The 24,643-nt window shown below is 35.3% G+C and overlaps 1 protein-coding gene across 12 annotated transcripts in view; it reads right to left on the reverse strand.

The window, feature by feature from the left end:
- Positions 1–24,643, reverse strand: part of LOC115215058 (dedicator of cytokinesis protein 7) — a 213,939-nt gene that overhangs the window by 79,977 nt on the left and 109,319 nt on the right. For 8 of the 12 annotated variants that reach the window (XM_036505609.1, XM_036505610.1, XM_036505613.1 and 5 more), the window contains 5 exons: positions 21,941–22,054; positions 19,181–19,488; positions 16,496–16,805; positions 14,600–14,776; positions 5,043–5,081 (listed from right to left, as the gene is read on the reverse strand). In XM_036505609.1, coding sequence (XP_036361502.1) covers positions 5,043–5,081; positions 14,600–14,776; positions 16,496–16,805; positions 19,181–19,488; positions 21,941–22,054 — 948 coding nt within the window. Of the gene's footprint in view, positions 1–2,744; positions 2,757–5,042; positions 5,082–14,599; positions 14,777–16,495; positions 16,806–19,180; positions 19,489–21,940; positions 22,055–24,643 lie in introns of all 12 variants that reach the window. The other 4 variants (XM_029784198.2, XM_029784205.2, XM_036505614.1 and 1 more) reach the window with 2 other exon arrangements.

Here is a 24,643-nt window from a genome sequence, read left to right on the forward strand (position 1 = left end):
AGGAAATATAACATACCCATTCTAAATTATGTGTGTGTGTGTGTAACTATATCACACACACACAAATATCATGTGAGCAATTGACAAGCACTTGTTACTGAAAAAGCTAGCAATTTTACATCATTGAAGTTTAGAAGAGAACCTATTTGTATGATAGTGTGTTACAGAAGAACTTTCTGGCAATGTCATTCATGTGATGCAAACCTGATGTTAGCAAGATTACAGAGAATGAAACTAGGGGTCATTAGTAGTAAAGGTCCTAAAATTGTAAGAAGATTAAGTAGAACCCTCAGACAGGAATAAAACTCTGAGTAAAACACCTAATCAAGAACTGGTGAGACCTCCTGTAGTTGATGATGTCCAGATAGTGGCAGTGTGTATGTGTGTGTTTGTGTATGTGAGGGGTTTCCTGTGGGTTGAGCTGCAAACACAAAGCAATTACCACATGCAGCCCTTTATCAAAACCTGGATCAGTAACTAATGCAGGCCAGGATAATTAGGGGACTCTCATCCAAAATGAATCTCACATGTATTCTTACACTCCTACACACACACATTAGAGAGAGAGAGAGAGAGAGAGAGAGAGAGAGAGAGAGAGAGAGAGAGAGAGAGAGAGAGAGAGAGAGAGAGAGAGAGAGAGAGAGAGAGAGAGAGAGAGAGAGAGAGAGAGAGAGAGAGAGAGAGAGAGAGAGAGAGAGAGAGGTTGTGACTGTCTGTGTCTATGGTCTGCACAGAAATGATAACAACAGTGGATATGGAGTAATGAACAGGTAGTTCAAAACTTTATCCAGTAAGTGATTGTGCTCTAGAAGTATAGATGAGATACTGATCATACAATTATTTCTTCAAACATAAGGAGTAACTGTAGCAAACCTTTATATATATCTGAATATATTATATGAGTTGCTGAGTTATCAGAAGAAGACAATTTTTTGATAGAACCTCCAAGACTAGTGGAGAGAAAATTAAGAAAAGATCCAAACTCAGACTAGAGAACTGGCCCTAATATTTGAAACAAAGGGGATTTCACTAAGGCACCCACTGACAGGTGGTTGTTAAACCAGGAGAAAGATTAAATATTTGGTCCAAGAACAGGTGCAATTTATTTGCTGAAATTCCATGTGGTTTCTATCAACTCAATGTTATTCAAGAAGTCTGAAATGATCCAAGATATGGTGGAAGACACCTTCCTAAGGTGTCACAGAATGGGATGGAACTTGGAATCACTAGATTGTGAAGTAGACTTCTTAAGGTGTTGCACACTGGGATCAAACCTGGAACCAAAGATATAACTGCAAAGGAAGCCTCTTAAGCATATGGAAGTGATTTAGAAGTGACAAGCAGTATCGCCCGGCGTTGCTCGGGTTTGTAAGGGAAATAACTATATAAGCATTTTTAGAGATGTAAAGTATAATAGCCATCTCAATATGGCTAACCACAAAGGGTGGGGTGTTACTGTAGCTTTTTACGTTCTGAGATTTAATAATAAATTTTTAGAGAGCTACTTCCCTTATATATGCCAAAAATGCATTAAAAAATGGGAAAAATTGATGGTAAATTTTTTTAAATCGTAGACTCATCGTAGATGTGCGCTAATACCCAGAAGGGCTCGATATGAATCATGACTATAAGATACCTGGTTTTGGCTAAACTGCACCGCAAAATGTGGGAGTAGTTAGGAATCTAAATCGTAGGAGACAGACAGCACACAACCTCACTTTTATATATAAAGATATGACTCAAATGGGATATGAACCTTTATCACAGGATCTGCTTACATAATGCACACAAATATGAGTACACATTCACACCAATGAAACCACAGCAATAAATCAGGTTGTAAATAAATGCTTTACTTAGAACTACAATTTGTCCATCACTCTTTCTCTCCCTCTCTCTCCCACACACATACACATACGCACGCACAGAATCCATCATAACTACAAGGAGGAATGAAAAAAGAAAGACTGGCTTCGGTTAGTAACATAGAGGGGAACGATGGGAGAGACTACAAAGTTGGCAATTGACTAGAAAACTACAAAACATTATCAATACACTAAAGAAACAACAAACAAGAGACAGACTAACTAATCAACAACACTATTCTATAGTAAGTACCAACTCTATATTATCAACATACACTAATTAGTTCTAGCTGCTTTCATATATATTTTGTTCTTGCTTGCTTTGCCTTCCAAATCCATATCTAAACCAAACCAACAAAATATGATAACCACAGAACTTGCAGACAATTTGGGTTTTATACTTTGGAACTTATGATTACAGTGGAACTTATAGATGATCAATGCTTGCATTTTTGAATAATACTTTGAAACAAGATTATTTTGTATTTTGACAATGAAACCAAAAGAATAAAAAAAAGCTCTATAATGTAATCAGTAAGCTATTACCCATCACCAAAGAAAAAAAATATGGCAAAAAAAAAACAACAAAAAAAAAACTGATTCGGTTTAAATAGCAGAATGGCTTTTAGAGATAATGTTATATTTTGTACATTTTTAGTATACCTGTCTGCTTTATATTGATTGCAAACATAATAAATATTTAGATTAAATAAGACTTAATGATAGCGGAGTCATTTATCAATTTAACAATGAAAGCAGGCAGAATTTAAAAAAAAAAAGCTAATAATCATAATAATAATAATTTTTTTATTAAAAAATAAATAATAATATATTGATCTAGCATAATCTTAGCAGCAGACATTTGTACTTAATGCTTACCTCATTGGGAGTCTGCAAAAATGGAATTTTGAAGAACAATGAGAATAGATAAGACTGATACATCTAAATTATGTTATGCAGATACTTGCGTGTGTGTGTGTGTGTGTGTCTTTCTGGTGACTGATTCTTCAAACAGACTCTCACTAAAATGATTTAATACAATATTAAATTCTAAATAGTGTTCTACTAATTTCTTTCTTTTTCTTTAGATACATACATACCACTGACATATATGCCTACTGTTTTAGTGGAGTAAAAAAGGGCAAGTGGAATAGGGTGCTTTGGCAAAGAGTGTGGCATATATGTGTTACCTGAGGATCAGAAACTTGAAGCTAAAAATTCTAATTTGTGATATTTCCACTTCAAAATATATCTATAAACCCTATTTCTTTTTTTTTGATTGAGTATTTTTTATTGTGTTCGTAAACACAAAATGTTTTTATGTGTGTGTGTGCATGTGTGAGGGAGATTTTGCTGCTACTTCTAGCAAGTTGAATGACCACATAGAGGTTCTCTAATTGATTTGTGATACATCATTCAAATCAATACTGCATAGTATCAACATGTCTTGCCATATCTGTTACACTTTTTGTCTTCTCTTACTAATTCGGTTAGATATAGCTGTGCTGGAGTCCTGCTTTATTTAATCCATTTTTAAATAAAGATATTACCTTTAACCCTTTGGTGTTCAAATTTCTCTATTAAATGTAATACTTTTTCACTGAAATCGTTTTGAATTAACCATGCATTATGTTATAGCTTTGAGGTTTCAATGATATGATTGTTTATTTTTAGAGTGTCACTATAGGTTAGGTGTGAGAGGCTAGATATGGCCAGTTTGAATATAAAACATGTAGAATATTTGGGCCGGATATGGCCGGTTTAAACACTAAAGGGTTAAACAATATTATAACACTATAATATTTAAATTACGATAAATGTAAACAAAATTTTGCTTTTAGAAGCACTGAGATGTATTGAAAGGTACAGATAAAGAAATAATTTATTCTCAAATGCAGAATAAGTACTTTACTATTAAGCTAAATGGCTCACTGACAAATTAATCTGCAATTTTAGAACTTATAAATCTAGCTCTATAAGATGCTGTGTGTTAAATTCAAATTATGATGAATGTAATCATTTTACTTTTAGAAGCACTGAGATGTATTGAAAGATACAGATAAAGAAATAATTTATTCTCGAACGTAGAATAATGCTGAAAGAACAACAGGGACAGTATAAAATATCCATATTTTGCAGAAAAATTGTCAGCGGCCACCCATGAGACTCAAACTCACATCCCTGTGATTACCAGTCAAGTGTTTTTTTTTTTTTTTTTTTTTTTTTTTTACAAAATATGATATTTTATACTGCTCCTGCTGTTCTGTCAGCATTATTCCTAGGTCCGAGAATAAATCATTTCTTTATCTGTATCTTTCAATACATCTCAGTGCTTCTAAAAGCAAACTTTGCTTGTTTTCATTTATCATAATTTGAATTTAACATACAGTGTCTTATAAAGCTAGATTTATAATTTCAAAAATTGCAGGTTAATTTGTCAGTGGGCAGTTTAGCTTAATGGTAAAGCACTTGACCAGTAATCACAGGGATGTAAGTTCGAATCTCATGGCTGGCCACTGACAAATTTTCCTGCAAAATATAGATATTTTATCCTGTTTCTGCTGCTCTATCAGCATTATTCTACATTTGAGAATAGATTATTTCCTTACCTTTGTCTTTCACTATAATATTTCTAAAGGTGAGGAGAGGAAAGGACTACAGTTTCAGGATTAGTGTTTGTGTTTTAATAGTGAACATCAAGAATCTGCATTACATAATGGTTCTTGTTAAGAATTCTTTTACTAAATAAATGTGTATGAAAATATGTAATTCTACAATTTTACTTTCAGGTTCGCATTAAACAGTTTTGAAATTGATCAAAATTTTGGTTCTGAAATGGAATTTTAAAACACTTGATTGTCTTGGAAATAAAGATGAAAATATGATTATGTTTAAAGATTTATATTTTTTTCATAACCATGAAATAATGATTCTAAACACATTGCAAATGATCAAAGCTATTCCAAACAGTAGCATGCAGGGTGTTCCTGTTTCTATCTGAGAAACACAAGAGATCAGATACCATGAGAGAGAGAAAGAGAGAGAGAGAGAGAGAGAAAGAAAGAGAGATCAAAATGTAGCAGAGGTGATGGTGGACTACATTCAGGTTTTGTAGAGAGAGAGAGAAAGAGATAGATAGAGAGACAGAGAGAGAGAGAGATTGAGTGAGACACAAACCTTGAGAGGAGTGGTAGCCTGCTCGAGAATGAAGCTTCCCTGGAAAGTATTAGGTCAATGTTTAAATCAGACCGTAAAGTATAGTCACAATGGAACAACAAGATAATGAGAAGATGGTCTAAGACAAGCAGTGAACCAAATGTTCCAACAATAACCAATCTTTTCTTCCTCAGCTATAGTTAATCCTGCCTACCTCATACAGAATTTTAACATGCAATGCAGAAATCTATGAAAATCTTACATAGACATACCTAGAGACAGAAGCACACATACATACTCAACAAAATTTCTTTAACCCTTTTGTTACTAACCCGGCTCTGGCTCTGTGGTAAAATGTCTTGTTTTCATAAGTTTTGAGTTAAAATCTTCCACCAAACCTTAGTCACAATTTATGTTTCTAACACTAGCTTAATGATAACTAATTTATTTTACTAAATTCTTTGTTATATTTAAAATAATTGAAAGAAACGCAGAGCATCTCAAAATAAATACAGTAATGAAAGGGTTAAACATCTTTAAACCTGAACAGATAAAATCCTCGCAGGAGTGAATACCATAACCAGTTATTTGAAGAATGAAAGAACATGTTTGTGTGTAACTGGAACAGTTGTCTATATGTCACTTTTGATTATCATTCAATGATCAGTATTAACTTGGATAGAAATATTCCATTTGCTAAAACTTAACATTTGAATATTGTTCCGATGTTACATTAAGAGCTGTTGTTCTTGCTACTGCCGTAATTCCAAGATGCACCCCATATCTGACAGACAAGTCATCAAATAAATTCTAGTTTTGGCCATGCTGTCTTCAGTTACATAAAAGTATATCTATGACCGCATTATCCAGAGTAGTTTTCCTTTTTATTTTTAAGAAGGCAAGGCCTGATACCAAATGAGATTTGAATGATATCAACTATAAAATCTCTGAAATGTAAGTAAATGGACAGCAAAAAATGTAATGTGTGTGATATCATGATGGTTTCACTGTAGCAGTTGTTGGTTAGCCCCTGATCAATTCTGATCAAGCAAACTTATGATTAAAGCAGTGACCATACTGTCTTTTTCAGCTTTTTTAAACATGTGTAACAATGACATTATCCAATGTGTCCTTCCATAATGCTTAAAGACAGCATCATGTGATTTCAGTGAGATTTAGTTGCTATCTCTAGGTGGTTGGGTCATCACATAGAGACTCTGACATTAGCTTGTTACAACGATGCTTTTCTTTTTTAAGTGCTTGCAACAGGTGATCTTTTTATGGCTGGATGCTGTTTTAATTGCATGGAAAGGGGCAAGTAGAATATCATGCCTTGTCTGTAGGGGGTGACAATGCAATGGGTGTAGCAAGATTTAAGTAATCACCAAGTAGGCAGCAATTTATGAATTGGCCGCGGCCTTCGGGCTAAAACATTTTTAGGGATTTAAGGATATAATGATGATAATGATTGCGATAGTAACATATAAAACACATGAAAGACTTGTGTATATATGTGGAGAATGTGTGCCATATGTAGAAGATATACATATATGTCATCTTCCTACTCCTTGTTGGTGAAGGTGTGTGGCTTAGTGGTTGGGGCATTCAGCTCACGATTGCATGGTTGTGAGTTCAGTTCCTGGCGACATGTTATGTCCTTGAGCAAGACACTTTATTTCACATTGCTCCAGTCCACTCAGTTGGCAAAAATGATTAGTACCTGTATTTCAAAAGGCCAGCTGTGTCACATTCTGTGTCATGCTAAATCTCTCTGAGAACCACATTAAGGGTACATGTACCTGTCGAGTGCCATATTCATGTTAATTTCACAAGCGGGCTGTTCCATTGATCGGATCAGCTGGAACCCTCATCGTTGTAACCGATGGGGTGCCAGTTATTCCTTGTCACTATCATCATTTTCTCCATTTCTATTGCATGAATTGTTTAGTTCTGTTTCAGTACAGGAACAGGATCTCAGTACTGGTCATAGTCCTTCAATATGAAAATATGTATACAGATATCTTTTTCTCTCTCTCTCTCTCTCTCTCTGGTTTCATTCAATGTAAGTCCTATGTGAGGAATTCTAGGAAATATATCTAAAAGGAAGATTATAAGATAGACAAATGTATCTAAAAGGAAGATTGTAAGATAGACAAGTTGCAACATTCATGCCGTTCCTATTTAACTAAAATCGTCTAAACTAGGAGTATCAAAGCCAGTTTATGGCTTTAACTCATCAAGGACTTACTTACCAGTGACACCATCTATAAAAGTACTTCAAATTTCTTAACTAAACTTCTAAGAAACGTAAGTAAAATTATCCAAACATTGCATGAATGACACCAGCAGAGACTCTTCAAGACACAAAACAACTATAGAATGATTTGAGGCCCACAACTTTTCTAAAATACTATTTAAACACTATTAAGGAGTTGAGATGGAGAGGGAGGAAAAGACCTTAAAAGAAAAGCCCAAACAAATGAAAAACACCTCAAAATTAAATTCTGGCAGATAAAATGGTGCATGCCTAGAAAACATCAACATCCAGGACATCATATTTTGGAACAGTTTTGAGAGATTGAAGAACCCAAAATGTAATACTGCAGAAAATCCTGCTAATAATTTTGCACCTAATCACAAGGTCATTTATGGTAAGAGAGAGGGGTGTGATTGACTTTTAATTGCAGTATATCACTGGTACATTTTTTTTAACCTTTTAGACAGGAGGGGAAGTAGTGCCCATGGGTCTAACAGAGCCTCTAAGACCAGTAAGGCAAAAGATACTCAGACAGGAGACATGGACCAAATGCTTGTAACAGAGTGGATTCTGCTAAAGGCACCAAAGACACCATGTGATGGTTTTAAACTGGGAAGATGGATTAAGACTACCACCCAGATGGGGCACAGTGGGATAAGCCATGAGCCAGAACAAATACTGAGAAGCATCAAGTTTGACACTTTTCAAGTTCTGCTAATCCATTACTTTGGATTGGTCTTTTTTTTTTTACCCTGAAAGGATGAAAGACAAAGTTGACCTCAGTGGGACTCAGAATGTAGACAGTTGGAACAAATACAGGGAGATATTCTGTCCAATGCTCTAATAACTCTGCTAATTCATGTTTATTGAGCCCAATTGATAAAAGTTAAATTACATGACAGGATATTTAAATTTAGAACCAAGTGTGAGAAAACTGAATATTACAATGTATTTAGTCAAGCACTTGGTGAAATATTGAAATATTAGTACCAATGATATACTAGGAGTTTTGTTTCAATCAGCTTACACTGACCTAATAAATATTTGTCTTAGACAAAAACAAATGAAAAAGTTTAGATTCTAACAGAAGAGTGAAGAGAACTGCAAGAGAGAAATTCTATAAAAATATTGGTATCTCACCAGATATTAAAAGAGTGGGAGGAATCTCAAAAAAAAACCAAAGCAAAACGAGAACAAGAGAAAGAAAGTGGGGTGTGAGAAAAAACTAAAGATACAAATAATTACTCAATGGAAAATAAATGAGAGAAGGGTTTCCAATAATTTAATAACACTTTCAATAGACAAAAACACAATAAGCCAACTTTTGCTTAACAACAAACTGACTGAATGAATGACTTTGCCACAATATTTCTTCTAACAGTGAAAGCAACATAGAGAAAAACAAAGCCGGTATTTTGACAGTACACAGACATACTGATAAACAGCAGAGTTGATAGAGAGTCAGAAGGAATTAATATTTGAATTTTTTTTATTGAAAATCAAAGTTATTGGGAAAAGTAAATTAAGAAAAGTAACCAAAATTAAACAAAATAGCAAAGCAATCTATATTTGGAAATCATAAAAATTTGTTTAAATAATAAAAAAAAAAACACAACAAAACAAGTCAAATGAGTAAATGTAAAGATGAACACGAGGTTAGTGATGTAAAATAATGTCAAAGGTGTAAAATGAGTCAGTTTCCTAAGTAGAAAAATATACAAAGTCTAGTTAAATTTACTGACTAGTTTGAGCCAAGTTTTGAGCAAAGAACACATCCTCATGAGTAGTAAAAGAAAACTGTTGCTGCATGGGTGGTAGAGAGAGCAAATATATTACAAAAAGGACCAAAACAAACCAAACATTTTTTCCTTGCTGGGAGGAGTGATATCATGAGAAGATACCAAACTCACAGTGATTCCCAGTCACAGTTGAATGGAGTGTCCCACAGTACAAGATATATGGAAAATATCACAAACACCATATATTTGCATGTGCATGCATGCCTGTGTGTGTGTTGACTTTCTGGAACCCAAGGTTCCATGCTGATAGAAATCAGCATGTATTCAACCATATTCCAATAGAAAGTATTACTCAATAGATTTTACAGCACTAACTATTTGTTCTTTTCATCTTTATAGCTCAAGCCTGAAGCAGTTTCGAATGTTAAATTTGTACTTAAAGACTGCTAAATATAGTTTACACCTGAAAGGACTAAAAGAAAATGAAATACAAAACATATGGTATCTAGTTTTACACTTCACTGCCTCAGTTAAAACCTTACAGAGAGTGATCCTGCTTTGAAAGTACCATTTCAATTAAACATATCCCTTCTATACACTAAAGTTAACTTCGTGTTTAATTAAACAAAAAAGGGGCAGTAAAGCAAAGGTTAAGTTTACCACAAGCCATGACCATGATGTGTTTCGTTCTTATTGAGGTAATTCCACTTAACTGCTTTATTTAATGCTATTGGGAAAAGTATGAATGAAATAATTTGCATTATACTTCCTCTAAAATATAGGGCTTTTCTGTCCTATCAAAGAAATATTAGAATTCTGTATGAAGTTAGATTTCTTCTACTATAAACTGAAAGACCATTCTACACCTTGGAGAACGACTAATAATGTAGAATAAAATGAAAAAATGAAAGAAAGAAAATAAAAGAAGAAAAACTACCAAGAAATTTATGTGTCCTATATTACATACGGATACATATAAAGTAAAAACGTATACACACACAAAGAAACACAAACACACACAGAAGTATACTTAAGTTAATTCATTCTTTATAGAAATATATTAGAAGATATTTCAATAAGATGCTGTGGGACCAAGAATTGTCATAAAGTGTAACATTTAATCTTCAGTGATTCCAATAGGTGAATCATAATATCTACTTCAGGTTAAAGAGTGTTTCTAAAATGTGAGTTACAAAGATCAAGAGACATTGAGGATTTCAGATGAATGGCTGAGAGGGCAGAAGGTATAACTAGAATTTAAATAAAAATGCTTCACATAGGAGCAATATAAATTTTAAAAGGTGAGGGTCAATGTAGAGAACTGCTTAAACAGATCCTTTCTACATTAAGTGCATTCTTCAGAACTTGTATAATCTATGTAAGTGGATATCAACAATTTTTTTACTTCTAAAATGCACGGGTTATAGTAAACAGGAATTTCAGAAACACAGTTTTTTTCTTTCTTTTTTTATATCGAGAAGGTCTTTAACACAGCAAACTCTGCTATTGATATGAAATGTGCCACTTTCTATGACATTTGTCCCATCTAGAACATTTTACTGAAAGAAAAAATTCCCCAATTACTAAAAACAAAGCTTAATAACATGTGAGAGAAAAATTCATAAGAAATTAAGAAAATAATGCAGAAGAATTAGTTAACTTAATTTCAAGATTTAAAGAGAGAAGTGAAAATGGTTGAATCCAAATCAAACAAATGTTAAACTTTCTCTACACAAACACACATTTATCATTAATAGCTAAATTGAAATTAAAAAGACTTTAAGATCAGCAAAGAATGTTTATGACAGATCAATGCTCTGGCTATCAGTAGGTATTACTAAGTTCAAAGATTGATTAAATGATTACAATTAAAGAAGAAGAAAAAGAAAAAAGAAGAAGAGCAACACAAACTAGACTAAGTTGAAGCCACAATTTCAAATACATGCAATGTAAGGCTACAGTTGTTTCAATAGTAACAAAAATATAAATAAATAAATCTCTGAAAATGAAATCCTCAGGTTAATCAAATATATTAGCAAACATAATTAGATCAAATTAACATTTAATATTCATAATTTATATATATTGATAGATGGATGGAAGAATATACACTTCTACATTGCTATGTATATGTGTTTTTTAAAATGAGTTTTACTTTTTAAGTTACAAATTAAAATAATTTCAGTTTAGAATTTTGTGTCATCACCATATAAGTTTCTCAGAGCATCAAATCCATAACTCTACTTGGGTTCCAGATTGGTATTGTGATGTTGTTTTAAGTGCCCAGGATATCAATGAATTCAGAAAGGGGGCCAGGAGAGAGTAAGGCCTTTGAAATTTGGATTACTATTACCCAGTTATTTGAAGACAAAAGTTTTCATTTGTGTTTCAATAATTTGCATTAGAGAAGAAAATTTTCCTTTTAGCTGAAAGGTCAGAACCAAAACAATATGAAACACTAGTTTCAACAAATTCTATTATAATTCAACTGGATTCACATACTCACAAATCATGAGTTCAAATCCACATCTAGTGGTTTGGTATTTCTTCATAGATAGAAACTATGGGAAAGCCTGATAAAGGTCTGCACTGCGATCACAAAGGCCACTCTTGTCACACAAAGTTACACTGAATCTGCTTGAGGATTTCATTAACTAACTTGTGCCTAACTTACGAGGCTAGAATACATGTGTATAACTCAAGAGGCTAGAATACAGCCAGTCTGTAGAATTGATAAAAGAACATTACTTGTATTTCAAAAGACTAGTGGTGGTCAGTATGTTAGCAATCTAAAGTTCAGGAAATGTTCTTTATGGGGAGAAAATGTAAAATTTTCTTTTCTTCTTCCTCACAAGTCACTAGCAGATTTCACTTTACACATACTCTTCCATGACGTAAGCCACCACTAGTGTCTTCAGTTCTAGTAACTTATTTTAATGCTGTAAAGTACTAATTTATCAGTAAAACATAACTACTTCCTTCTCTTTATGGTGCACCAAATTCATTTTCAAGAAGCAAGCTAACATGATGCTATATGAAACAGCACATTCCTCCAATCACTTGTGGGCAGACATGCTGTCTCAGTACATTGCATCATCTAATCCTACTGCAGTAACCTCAACTTCTCAGAGATACCTGGTCTCTTGCTACCTTCACTCAGACTCACCCAACAAACTGATCTCTCTTATATTATGTCCAATGTCCCAGGCCCTGCATTAACTACCACACCCAACCTTTCCTTCCCAAAGTGTCAGCCCTCTGGAATATCCTCATGGCCCATGGTTCTCCTATAGTCACTAAATTTCAGGCGTTCAAAAGAACATTAATTGTACAGGCCTCTCTAATCTGAGAAGGCTTGTAAAAGCCATTATCATAACCCCTTGCTTCAGATCAAACCATGGATAAAAAAAAACAAAAAACAAAAAAAACACACAGCAATGTAGAAGGTACTTAAACTTTCAAGTAACATGTGCCACAATAGAACTTAAGCTATAATATAGAATATATTAATCATCCATAACTTCAACAGAATTCTAAAGGAAAACTAAAACATTCATGTGTATACTATAAGTAACTAAAAAAGGTAACAAAAAAAAGAATTTCAATATTTAAGATGACTGTGAATATAATAAGATTAACTAACAATAGTGGAAATCTAAACTAAGATAAGATCATTCATGTGTACAGTAGAAAGTAATAGAGAAAAGAATGACTAATTACTAATAAGTACAAAAACACAAACGGATTAACAAACAGTTGTATTCAAAACCTTGACTGGAAATATTTCTTCAACTAATCTGACTTCTCTGAGAGAAAAAAGTTTCTGTTTTTTTAAGATTGAAGTCCACAGGATTAGTACATGTATTGTATCTTTTGGTGAAGATGGGATGGGGGGGTGGAAACCATTTGAATAAATCTTTGACCAAAGACATATACAAATGATAAAAAAAACTATATTCAGGACTGAATACAGATAACCATAACAACTGGTTAACAAATGGCTCACAGCTGTTTATTGTGGAAGCACTCTGTCGGTTACGACGACGAGGGTTCCGGTTGATCCGAATCAACGGAACAGCCTGCTTGTGAAATTAACGTGTAAGTGGCTGAGCACTCCACAGACACGTGTACCCTTAACGTAGTTCTCGGGGATATTCAGCGTGACACAGAGAGTGACAAGGCCGGCCCTTTGAAATACAGGTACAACAGAAACAGGAAGTAAGAGTGAGAGAAAGTTGTGGTGAAAGAGTACAGCAGGGATCACCACCATCTCCTGCTGGAGCCTCGTGGAGCTTTAGGTGTTTTCGCTCAATAAACACTCACAACGCCCGGTCTGGGAATCGAAACCGCGATCCTATGACCGCGAGTCCGCTGCCCTAACCACTGGGCCATTGCGCCTCCACACAGCTGTTTATTAGGACTGGATTAGAAATAATTTGAAGTGGAATGTTGTTATTATTGTTACTGTTTATTCTTGGACAGTCCTGATTGAGATGACTAATAGTTGAGAGTGATCTGGGAGTAATTAGATTGTGAATCCTATCTGCCTACTGCCACACACGTTACACAAATGGTGTTAATGGGTTTCTTTTTAATTAATTCTACTACTGCCATATGATTCTGTGTGTGAATGTGTGTATCCTTGTATCTCCTTGTCTCTGTCTTGATACTGCATGATAAATGTAAATGAGAGTCACTGTCATGGAAGCATTGTCGCAGCATCATTCATTTCCAATATTCTACAAAAACAGGTCTGGCCATGGAAGGGAATCCAGTCATAGAAAATCTGCCTCAGCAAATTTCATCTGACTCATGCAAACGTGGAAAATGGACATTAAATACTGAGGATACATATATTTTTTATCTTTTCCTTGTTTCAGTCACTTGACTGTGGCCATGCTGGGGCATCACCTTGAATGGTTTTTACTTGAACAAATCCACCCCAGACCTTATTTTTAAGTACTTATTCTATCGGCCTCTTTTGGAGAATTGCTAAGTTACAAGGATGTAACTACCAACACCAGTCGTCAAGCAGTGATGGGGGACAAACACAAAGACACACACACACACATATATATATATATATATATATATATATAACGACAGGCTTCTTTCAGTTTCCATCAGCCAAATCCACTCACAAAGCTTTGGTTTGCCTGAGACTATAATGGAAGACACTCGCCCAAGGTGCCAATCATTGGGACTGAATCACACACACCTTGTAGCTATTCCATCAACTGGATTCATTATTCTATTATAAGTATCAGAAAAAGAAAAGTTTACAGAAAAGATTTCCAGTCAAGAACTTATCTAATATTTTAAAAAAATTAAGATGAAATGAGATAGGAAAAAAATAAATTAACAAAAATAATTAATGTACTTAATGCAAAATCTTTAAAATCTAATTGCACAGTAAGAAACTAAATTACAGATAACTACATTCAACAATTTGCTAATTATTATTCACAAAATGCAGACTACTTAGAATAAAAGGTTACTTGAAGATAAATTTGAAACTAATAATAATAAGAAGAAGAGTAAGAATAATATGCAAAACAACTAAAGAGAAAAAAAAAATTTACCTTGTATTCAAAATTAGAAACCACAAAATAAATAATCTCCACAATACGACTAAGGCGTGTAAGTGGTAGGTCTGACCACCAGCTTTTCAAAACGGCATAATCTGCATTTTTAAGTACCCACACAAAACAGATCAGGAGGTTGTGAGTGGCGTCAGCATTCAGCATACATTTTCTGGTCTGAAATTTAGACAGGATTCAAGAGAGAAACAATGAGCAAATTGTAAAGAGATATTGTCTGAGAAGTTATAGATGGGTAGATATCTGTGGTAGTCTTTTAGATTTGCAGAAGCAATAAATAGTCTGTCCCCTAAAACCCAAGCGGTCTTTGATGATAATGATGGGATGATAATGATTATTAACAATGATCTTAGGTCATTAAGAATGAAATTTTGAACTGAAAATTTATTTTACTTTATCTCAACAAAAAGCAATGCAGTTAATCAAAGTATGCACCTAAATTATAAGCACAATTTTGCAATTTAATCGGTAGCTTATATATGCCGGCAGTGAAGAATTCTGGAGAGCAAGAGGTGATGAAATCACAAAAGGCTGTTTTTGCATCTTCTTCAGATTTGAAGTTTTTTCCTTGCAAAAAGTTGTCTAATGCCTGGAAAATGTGATAGTCAGTTGGTGCAAGGTCTGGTGAATATGGTGGAAGACAGAGTACTTCCAAGTTCAGATCTTGTAACTTGAGTAGCGTTCTTTTGTGCAAGATGTGGTTGAACATTGTCTTGCAAGAGAATTGGCCTGTCCCTATTGACCAATCTCAATTGTTTAATTGCAAGTTCACTCATCATTTCATCCAACTGGTTGTATACATCTGCTGTAATTGACTTATCAGCAGGTCTCATGAAGCTGTAGTGGATGACACTAGTGCTGGACCACCAAACAAAAACCATTAGCTTTTTTTGGGGGGTGAATATTCTTTTTTGGATTGTGTTTTGGTACTTTGTTTCTATCCAACCACTTTGTAGAACAATACAATGCAAAAATAGTTTGCTTTTATGTTGTGACAACAAAGAGCAGCAAGTGTCAAGACAATGTGTCATTTGATGCTCATTCAGTTTGTGTGGTACCCACTTGTCAAGCTTCTTTATCATGCCAATTTATTGCAGATGGTCCAATACAGTTGGAATTGAAATATCAAACCTTGCTGCTAACGCAAGCATAGTTTGAGATCTATCTGCTTCCACTACAGTTTCCAGCTAATCATTGGTTTCAGGTCTACCATGGGGCTGATTTTCAAGAGTGAAGTCACCATGTTTTGAGCTGTCTGGGATATGTTGGTTCCACAATGGAACTCATATTCATAAACAACACAAATTTTTTTATCTATCCATGGGTTCACAAAAATTGATTTATAAGAGAAAACTCACAATATAATCAGACACCATGAACTGCATTTCAAAAGTTATGATGTAACTCTTCAATGTTGTAAAACAAAGAATTGTCAGGATAAAACATTAGAGTTAACGACTGTCAAACTTGGTGTATAAAAAAATCAGACATTCCATTCTTAATGACCTGATACAAGGCCTCAAATTTGAAAGAGGGGCATACTTAATTACATAAATTTTTAGCATTTGACTAGTCCTTTGTTTTATCAACCACATAAAGTTGAAAGAAAATTTGCTCCTTCCACCTCTCATAAGATTTGAACTCAGAATGTAAAGCAATGTAATTAAGCACCATAAGCATGGTTGAGAAGTTTGTTTCATAACTATATGGCTTCAGGTTGAGTTTCACTGTGGGACACCATGGGCAAGTGTCTTCTATGATAATGGGTGTGGTGGTGATGGGCAGTGATCAGGATGACAGCTGTGATAGCAGTCTTAAGGACAGTGGTACTAATTAGTTATGATGATATTAATGTTGAGAATAACAATTAGCACCTACTTTTACTTCAGTCTCATGGACACTGTAATTCATATTCGACACTCTCTCACAAACACTCGAACCAGCAATCGCCATAGCAACATGTTGGTTGATTCGGTCACCTTCTTCGTCTTGGTAGGAGTTACGAGAACGGCTGGTTAGGTTCGGGTCATACAGTTGAGGCAGTCCATCAATGACAATGCCAATTAAGGGCAGATAGAGGGCTGCCAGGCGAGCTTTGATTTCTGGGTTTGAATAACGAATGTCCAAGTCATGGTTGTAGAGGAGGTTACGTATGACATTGATGGCCTTGTAGTGGATTGTTGTGAAGCTGCAAGACATTATATTATAATAGCAAACATGAGGTAGAATAAAACATAAGGAAATAAACCAAATATTGATTATTCAAACATTGATGAAGTCGAATATCTCTATTTTTTACCTTTTACTTCTTTCAGTCATTAGACTGTGGCCATGTTGGGGCATCACCTTAAGAATTTAATTTGCTTTGCAGGAGCAACTGTTTTATCAAAAGCATACGCTATTGTTAAAAGCTCAAAATACGAGAGTAGAAAAACAACCAACAACTGATGAAGGGTCGTTCTTTATGTTGTTTGTCTTGTTTTCCATTTGAGTTTCACATTGTTTGAAAAATAGTTCATATTCCATGTATTCGTATTTTGTGTTTTTTTGTTGTACATGTTTCATGACGTCCTGTGCCCACATATGCATATATATATATATATATATATATATATATATATATATATATATATGTATAGATGTAAGTATGTACATATACATATGTATATATGCATATTAATTATATTATTATACGATTGAACGACATGCATCCTCTTCCAAGTAAGTTTTATCCATATATATATATATATATATATATATATATATAGATATATATATATATATATAATATATATATATATATGTATAGATGTAAGTATGTACATATACATATGTATATATGCATATTAATTATATTATTATACGATTGAACGACATGCATCCTCTTCCAAGTAAGTTTTATCCATATATATATATATATATATATATATATATATATATTATATATATATATATATATAATATATATATATATATATATATATCATATACAGGCACAGGTGTGCCTGTGTGGTAAGAAGCTTCCTTACCAACCACATGGTTCTGTGTTCAGTCCCACTGTGTGGCACCTTGGGCAAGTGTCTTCTACTATAGCCTCAGGCTGACAAAAGCCTTGTAAATGAATTTGGTAGATGGAAACATTGTATGCGTGTGTATATATATATATATATATATATTTATTTATATGTGTGTGTTTGTGCCTGTGTTTGTCCTCCCACCATGACTTGACAACTGATGTTGGTGTGTTTACACCCCCATAACTTAGATCGGCAAAAAAATAAGACCGATAGAATAAGTACTAGGCTTACAAAGAATAACTCCTAGGGTGAATTTGTTTGACTAAAGGCAGTGTTCCAGCATGGAAACAATCAAATGACTGAAACAAGTAAAAAAATGAAATAATAAAATAATGGCACGTAAAAAGCACCCACTACACTCACGGAGTGGTTGGCGTTAGGAAGGGCATCCAGCTGTAGAAACATTGCCAGATTAGACTGGAGCCTGGTGCAGCCTTCTGGCTTCCCAGAACCCCGGTCGAACCGTCCAACCCATGCTAGCATGGAGAACGGACGTTAAACGACGATGATGATGATGATGATATATATATATACATATATTATGTATGCATATATATATATTCTTTTATTCTTTTACTTGTTTCAGAAATTCCAAATATGTGGTACCAAAATGGTTGTGCCAAAACTTCTCATCCCCCTTAACCCTTTAGCATTTAAACCGGTTGTATCCAGCTCAAATATTCTGTTTTTTTTTTTTGGAAGCACTCCGTCGGTTACGACGACGAGGGTTCCGGTTGATCCGAATCAACGGAACAATCTGCTCGTGAAATTAATGTGTAAGTGGCTGAGCACTCCACAGACACGTGTACCTTTAACGTAGTTCTCGGGGATATTCAGCGTGACACAGAGAGTGACAAGGCCGGCCCCTTGAAATATAGGTACAACAGAAACAGGAAGTAAGAGTGAGAGAAAGTTGTGGTGAAAGAGTACAGCAGGGATCACCACCATCCCCTGCCGGAGGCTCGTGGAGCTTTGGGTGTTTTCACTCAATAAACACTCACAACGCCCGGTCTGGGAATCGAAACCGCGATCCTATGACCGCGAAACCGCTGCCCTAACCACTGGGCCATTGCACCTCCAAATCACTAATATAAAAGTTCACCGACTGCCTTGTAGTCTTTTGGAAACAAGAAACACAAAGCATGATGAACTGAATTCAAAACTGGTCTTCTTTTTAATATTAGAGATTTAAAGGTTTTGTCAAAATTTGGTTAAAATAACGCATTGTTCTTAAACAGTCACAAATTTTAACCCTTTCGTTACTGTATTTATTTTGAGATGTTCTGTGTTTCTTTCAATTAATTTAAATATAACAAAGAATTTAATAAAATAACTTAGTTATCATTAAGCTAGTGTTACAAACATAAATTGTGACTAAGGTTTGGTGGAAGATTTTAATTCAAAACTTATGAAAATAAGACATTTGAACTCAGAGCCAGACCTGGTTTTGGCCGGGTTGGTAATGAAAGGGTTAAATGATACTCACTTTGTATCTAGAGCTGAGGCTAAATCAGACAGGACCAACCCAGAAAGGAAATGCTGCTGTCGAAACTCAGTTGTGAGGTCAAAGAAAATTCCTTTATCAGTCAAAGTGTTTGTTGAGGCATAAGACATCTGTGAGTTTGTACTAGTGACGCTAGGAGATGGACTGCATGGAGCTGATGGTGTAAGCGGAGTTCCAAATGGCAGATTTAATGGGAAATAATGCTCATGGCTGCAGAGGATGTGCAAAAAATCAAGACGCAACCTCATTAGAATAGTTGCATCAGCTTGACATGCGATTTGGCTAGAAATCTGAAAATAAAATTTCATAAATATTAATTTGAAGTACTGAAACTTAGATATTTAGTACTTAACTTCAAGCCTTAGACTAACTAAATATTACTGAATTGGAAACTTTAACTCATTGTGCCGAGTTTAAATTACTAAATGATAGGTTGCATGATGATACCATTGATTTATTCAGATTGACATGGTTGATGTAATTTATATATATATATATATATAAATTAGAAAAAACCCACCTTTCATCAATTCAATAATGAAAAATTAAATTATACCAACTAGAAAATTACATATTATAGAAAGATTAGATATAAGATAAAACATATAACGATGATTAAGTAGTGCAAAATAATAAATAAAACATACAATATATATATATATAATATATATATATATTATATATATATATATATATATATATATTACGGAGATGTACTCGCATAGCAAGTAATTTGATCTGAGATCATGTGCTGAAACGAAAACAATTGCAGCGTGGAAGGTGTTTGTAAGCCATTTAAGAAACACACAAAAGTCGTTCGATTCACTTCAACATTTAAGTTTAATTTGACAAATTAAACTTAAATGTTGAAGTGAATCGAACAGCTTTTGTGTGTTTCTTAAATGGCTTACAAACACCTTCCACGCTGCAATTGTTATTTATATATATATATATATATATATATATAGCAGACACAAAGTCTCAGAAGCAAAAACATAGGAAGATAGAGTAAAGATAAGCTGTGATGTTGATGCATCCTTCCAAATGCAACAGAAATGATTTTAATAGTGAAGCAAAACTAAAATTACCAAGAATTTATTGTTGCAGTACATGAATTAAATTAGATTTGGTAAAGAAGATGGTCAAAATAACAGGCTGTTGTCCTTATTTGTTTAGATACTTCATTGCTCTGAGATCAAAATGCCATCAGAATAAATAAGTACCAGTAATATATACAAGGAGTGTTGCAGCTGGTTGAGTTGTTAGGATAACAACATATCAACAAATGGGTCATAACCAGAGACTGACACTCTGCTGCATTCAGAGTCAAAGCACTTAAAATTTACTGGTCAAGTCCACTTAACTGTTAACTGGTATTATGACAAGGTACCATATCACATGTAGAGATCTATTAACTAGAGAATTGTGAATCCATATCTCACTTTACTTGGTTCTGATCTACATTCTGACGGAGAGTGTGGCTGGCTAATACAATACCAAGTCATTAGCAGTTCATACCTACTTAAAATAGTTGTTGGTGTGGCTTACACCGAACAGACCTATGATTAAAGGTATTCCAAATGTGACCATCGTGACTTTTATTATGTTCAGGGAACCTAGAAAGATTAGTCATTGTGACCTTTCTTATGATGGTAAAAGTGAGTTGAATGTGATTTAACTGCTGTTTCTAGCAGATTGCTTTACCAACAGCTCCTTTGTTGGTTTTATTACCAGCATGTCTTTCTGTAGTTAGACAGTTTTCAAATGGCCCAGTTCAACTGATTGAAATAGTGGCAACTTAATGAGTTCTTCCTTCATAAGCTTAAAATCAGCAATATTTCCTTGAGTATGTTTTGAAGATGGTAGTCTTTGCTTGGCTGATTTAGCCTACACATAAAGATAAAATTCTCAAGCAGTTTACTAACACCCCAATGTATAACAGGAGTCGCAATACAATAGAATTAATATACTGATTACATCTGTAGTGACGTCATATTCCAGTGTGCGCACACGCAACGTCATTCTTCAGTGTGCGTGTGCGGAACGTCTTTCTTCAGTGTACGTGTGTGGGGTTGGAACCTTCTGGAAAGGCATAAGGAAGTTCCCTCATGCACATGCGCTAGAGACTGAAGAATAAATTCCATAGCGTTCCTTAATAGCGTCGGGGACTTGAGACACGGCGATAGAAGAGAAAGGACGTATTTTCATATGTGTGATCAGCTTATTCTCCTGTCCCAGACGCTTAGGATTTAACCTTTTCTATTAATGCTGAATTGTTGTAAGAATGGATACCAGTATACCATCGTGTTTCATTGTTGAATAAGAGAATAAAGAATTGTATATATTTCTAAACTTGCATTTCGTTCCTGACTGGTAGTTTCTAGAAACAAAAAGAAAGGAAATTGTGTTGCACCCAATTTGCACCCCAAAAGTGTAAAGAAGCAACCAGTTCCCCTTACACATCTTATTCTTAAAAATTTACCTTGCAACCTTTGGAAAATTTTTTTAAAAAATACAATGTAAAATTATAATTAATGAATTTTCTATGGGTATCACAGGGAGTAATAGTAATGCTTTCCAAAGTATTTCTCCTGGAAATTCTATAGGTGTTTCAACTACAGGAACAGCTAAAGTTCCTTACAACTCAATGGATGTTAAATTCAGAAACAAAGCAAAAAAAAAAAAACACAGCATGAAGCAACATTACATCGTAGTAGTGAGAAAAATAAATAAGAGACTCACTGATCGACAATATTCATTGATCAAGGTGAAGACCACTCCTCGATCCATCAGAGAAAGCAGATCAAACAGGAAGAATGCTAAACTTGAATTGAGTGAACGAATGAGAGATTGGTCCTGAAAATGTGTAAAAAAAAATTTTAAATCTGTGTTAATTATTAGTTTCTTTATTTTTTGTTTTATATTTTCCGCTATTCATTCAGTGGCACCACCTTCTATGAATATAAAACCCCACTGAAGACTATAAGATATATACTTAGAACAGGTATTTCCCAAAAGAAATCTTTTAACCTTCTTCTCTTAGTATAGTCACTCATCCTGCACTAACGTAATCTGCAATGTGAATACAGAACTTATTCCTCGACTGATATTACATTTATGTAACTCACAGTGTGTAACAAAATGGCCTGTCCTACTGACAAAAGACAAGCACAATGAAAGAAGGACAAAGATCCTACAACCTCTATTATCATTCATAGTTATTTTTTGTTGTTGCACATTAAGATGGCAGTTTGAAAGTATGACTTGCTTGAACCTAATGATGGCTCATTAGACAGGACTAAGTGGTTAAGAAGTTCACTTCCCAGCCACATGCCCTTCTTGTTGCCAACCCTTACCTGTTTCCAAGTAAAGTTATATTTTCCCATGGCCAGACATACTCTTCACGACAGACTGTAAGCAAACAACATCACCTGTATGACAATGATGCAGCTACTGGTACCATGTGGCATAGTATGACTTATTTCATGGTCAGGGGGGTCGATGACTAAACTGGCTTGCTAGGTGAGGAAGGTGTAGTGGACACTCTGCAAGGCTGAAAACAAGACCTGTCAAAGGACAGATGAGCTCCACAAGCCATCCACAAGAGTAGTGCCTTGTAAAAGCATCATACACAAGAGCTGGCAAATTATGCACCTAGTCCAAGACCACAGCCATACAGTGCTCTTGAGTTGGAGTCGACGTCCATGAATGATGTGGTGTAGAGCGAAAAGACAGGTCTTGTCTCTATCCATTTTCTTACCTCCCCATCTATGGTATTGTGGAGGCACATGGCTTAGTGGTTAGGGCGTTAATTCTCATGCTCGTAAGGTTGTGGTTTTGATTCCTGGACTGAGGAATGCATTGTGTTCTTGAGCAAAAACATTTCGTTTCACACTGCACCAGTCCATTTGGTGGGCAAAAATGAGTAACCCTGCAATGGACTGGCATCTCATCCAGGTGGGGAATTTATTGGCCATGGAAACTGGGGAAACTGGCCCTTATGAGTTGCATGACTTGAGAAAGTAACTTTACATTTATCTACTACTTGTTTTGGGCTTTACTTTATTTTACATTTATGGTACTACCTGGCTGCTGTACTCACCTGAGAGCAGAATCAGTACATATTACATCCAATCCCCTTCTTAATGTCCTTCCAGACACCTCATCATCTCTTCCCATACTATTTCAACCAATTACACCCGCACCCCACCATTTGTGCCTTCAGCCACTGCTCCCCCACCCCTGCTATACTCCATTCTAAACATCTGCCTTACGCTCTCCCATATCTACTCACCTACTTACTATAGCCCCTTATGTGTCCCTATATCTCCCTCTCACAGCTCCTACAACTTGCACATACTTTCTGTTTATTCTCCCTCTTCAACCATTCCTTTATCTTCCACCTTACCCCTCTCCATAGTATTTCCCATCTCTGTACCCCTATCCTTGCTTACCACTCACTACATTAACCTCTAATACTACCTCCACTTGTTTACTCCTCCTCCTCACACTCCAATGAAAGCATTCACACACTCTCTCATCTCCTCCCATGACCCACTGTCTGTATCCTCTCTTATGTTCACCATCATGCTTCTTGACAGTTTGCTCTGGCCCCACATCACAACTTTTCTGTCATCTCCTCTATACTTGTGTTTGCCCTATCATACTTTAGCCTTTCAGCACTTGGCACAATGCCACTCACTTCCACCTTCCACTCCCAAACACTTCCTCTCAATAGTGAGAGTTTTTCCCTTTCCTTTTCTTCTGTTCTTTTATGTCTTCAAGTTTCATGGGAACCTAACCATTGCCAGTGGCACATAACAGGCACCCAGTACACTCTATAAAGTAGTTGGTATCAGGAAAGGCATCCAGCCATAGAAACCATGCCAAAGAGGACATTGGAGCCTGGCAGAGCCCTGCAGCTTGCCAGTTCCCTGTCAAACCATCCAACGGATTCGACCATGGAAAGGGATATTAAATGATGATGATGATGATGGAAATTGTAGCTGTGATACCAGTGCTGATGGCACGTAAGAGAACCATCTGAATGTGGCCGTTGCCAGCACCACCCCGACTGGCCTCCGTGCCCGTGGCACGTAGATTGCACCATCCGATTGTGGCTATTGCCAGCCTTGTCTGGCCCCCGTGCAGGTGGCACATAAAAAGCACCCACTACACTCACGGAGTGGTTGGCGTTAGGAAGGGCATCCAGCCGTAGAAACACTGCCAGATCAGACTGGGCCTGGAGCAGCCTTCTGGCTTCCCAGACCCCAGTTGAACCGTCCAACCCATGCTAGCATCGAAAACGGACGTTAAACGATGATGATGATGAGGAGGAGGAGGATAATGATGTATAACAGTTGTGGAAGTAAGGTTAATTTGAACTCAGTACTGCAATTAATATTCCAGCACCTTGACCTTCCAGGTATAAAATATATCAGAATT

The sequence above is a fragment of the Octopus sinensis genome, linkage group LG8 (genome assembly GCF_006345805.1).
Source record: "Octopus sinensis linkage group LG8, ASM634580v1, whole genome shotgun sequence".
Lineage (NCBI taxonomy): Eukaryota > Metazoa > Mollusca > Cephalopoda > Octopoda > Octopodidae > Octopus > Octopus sinensis.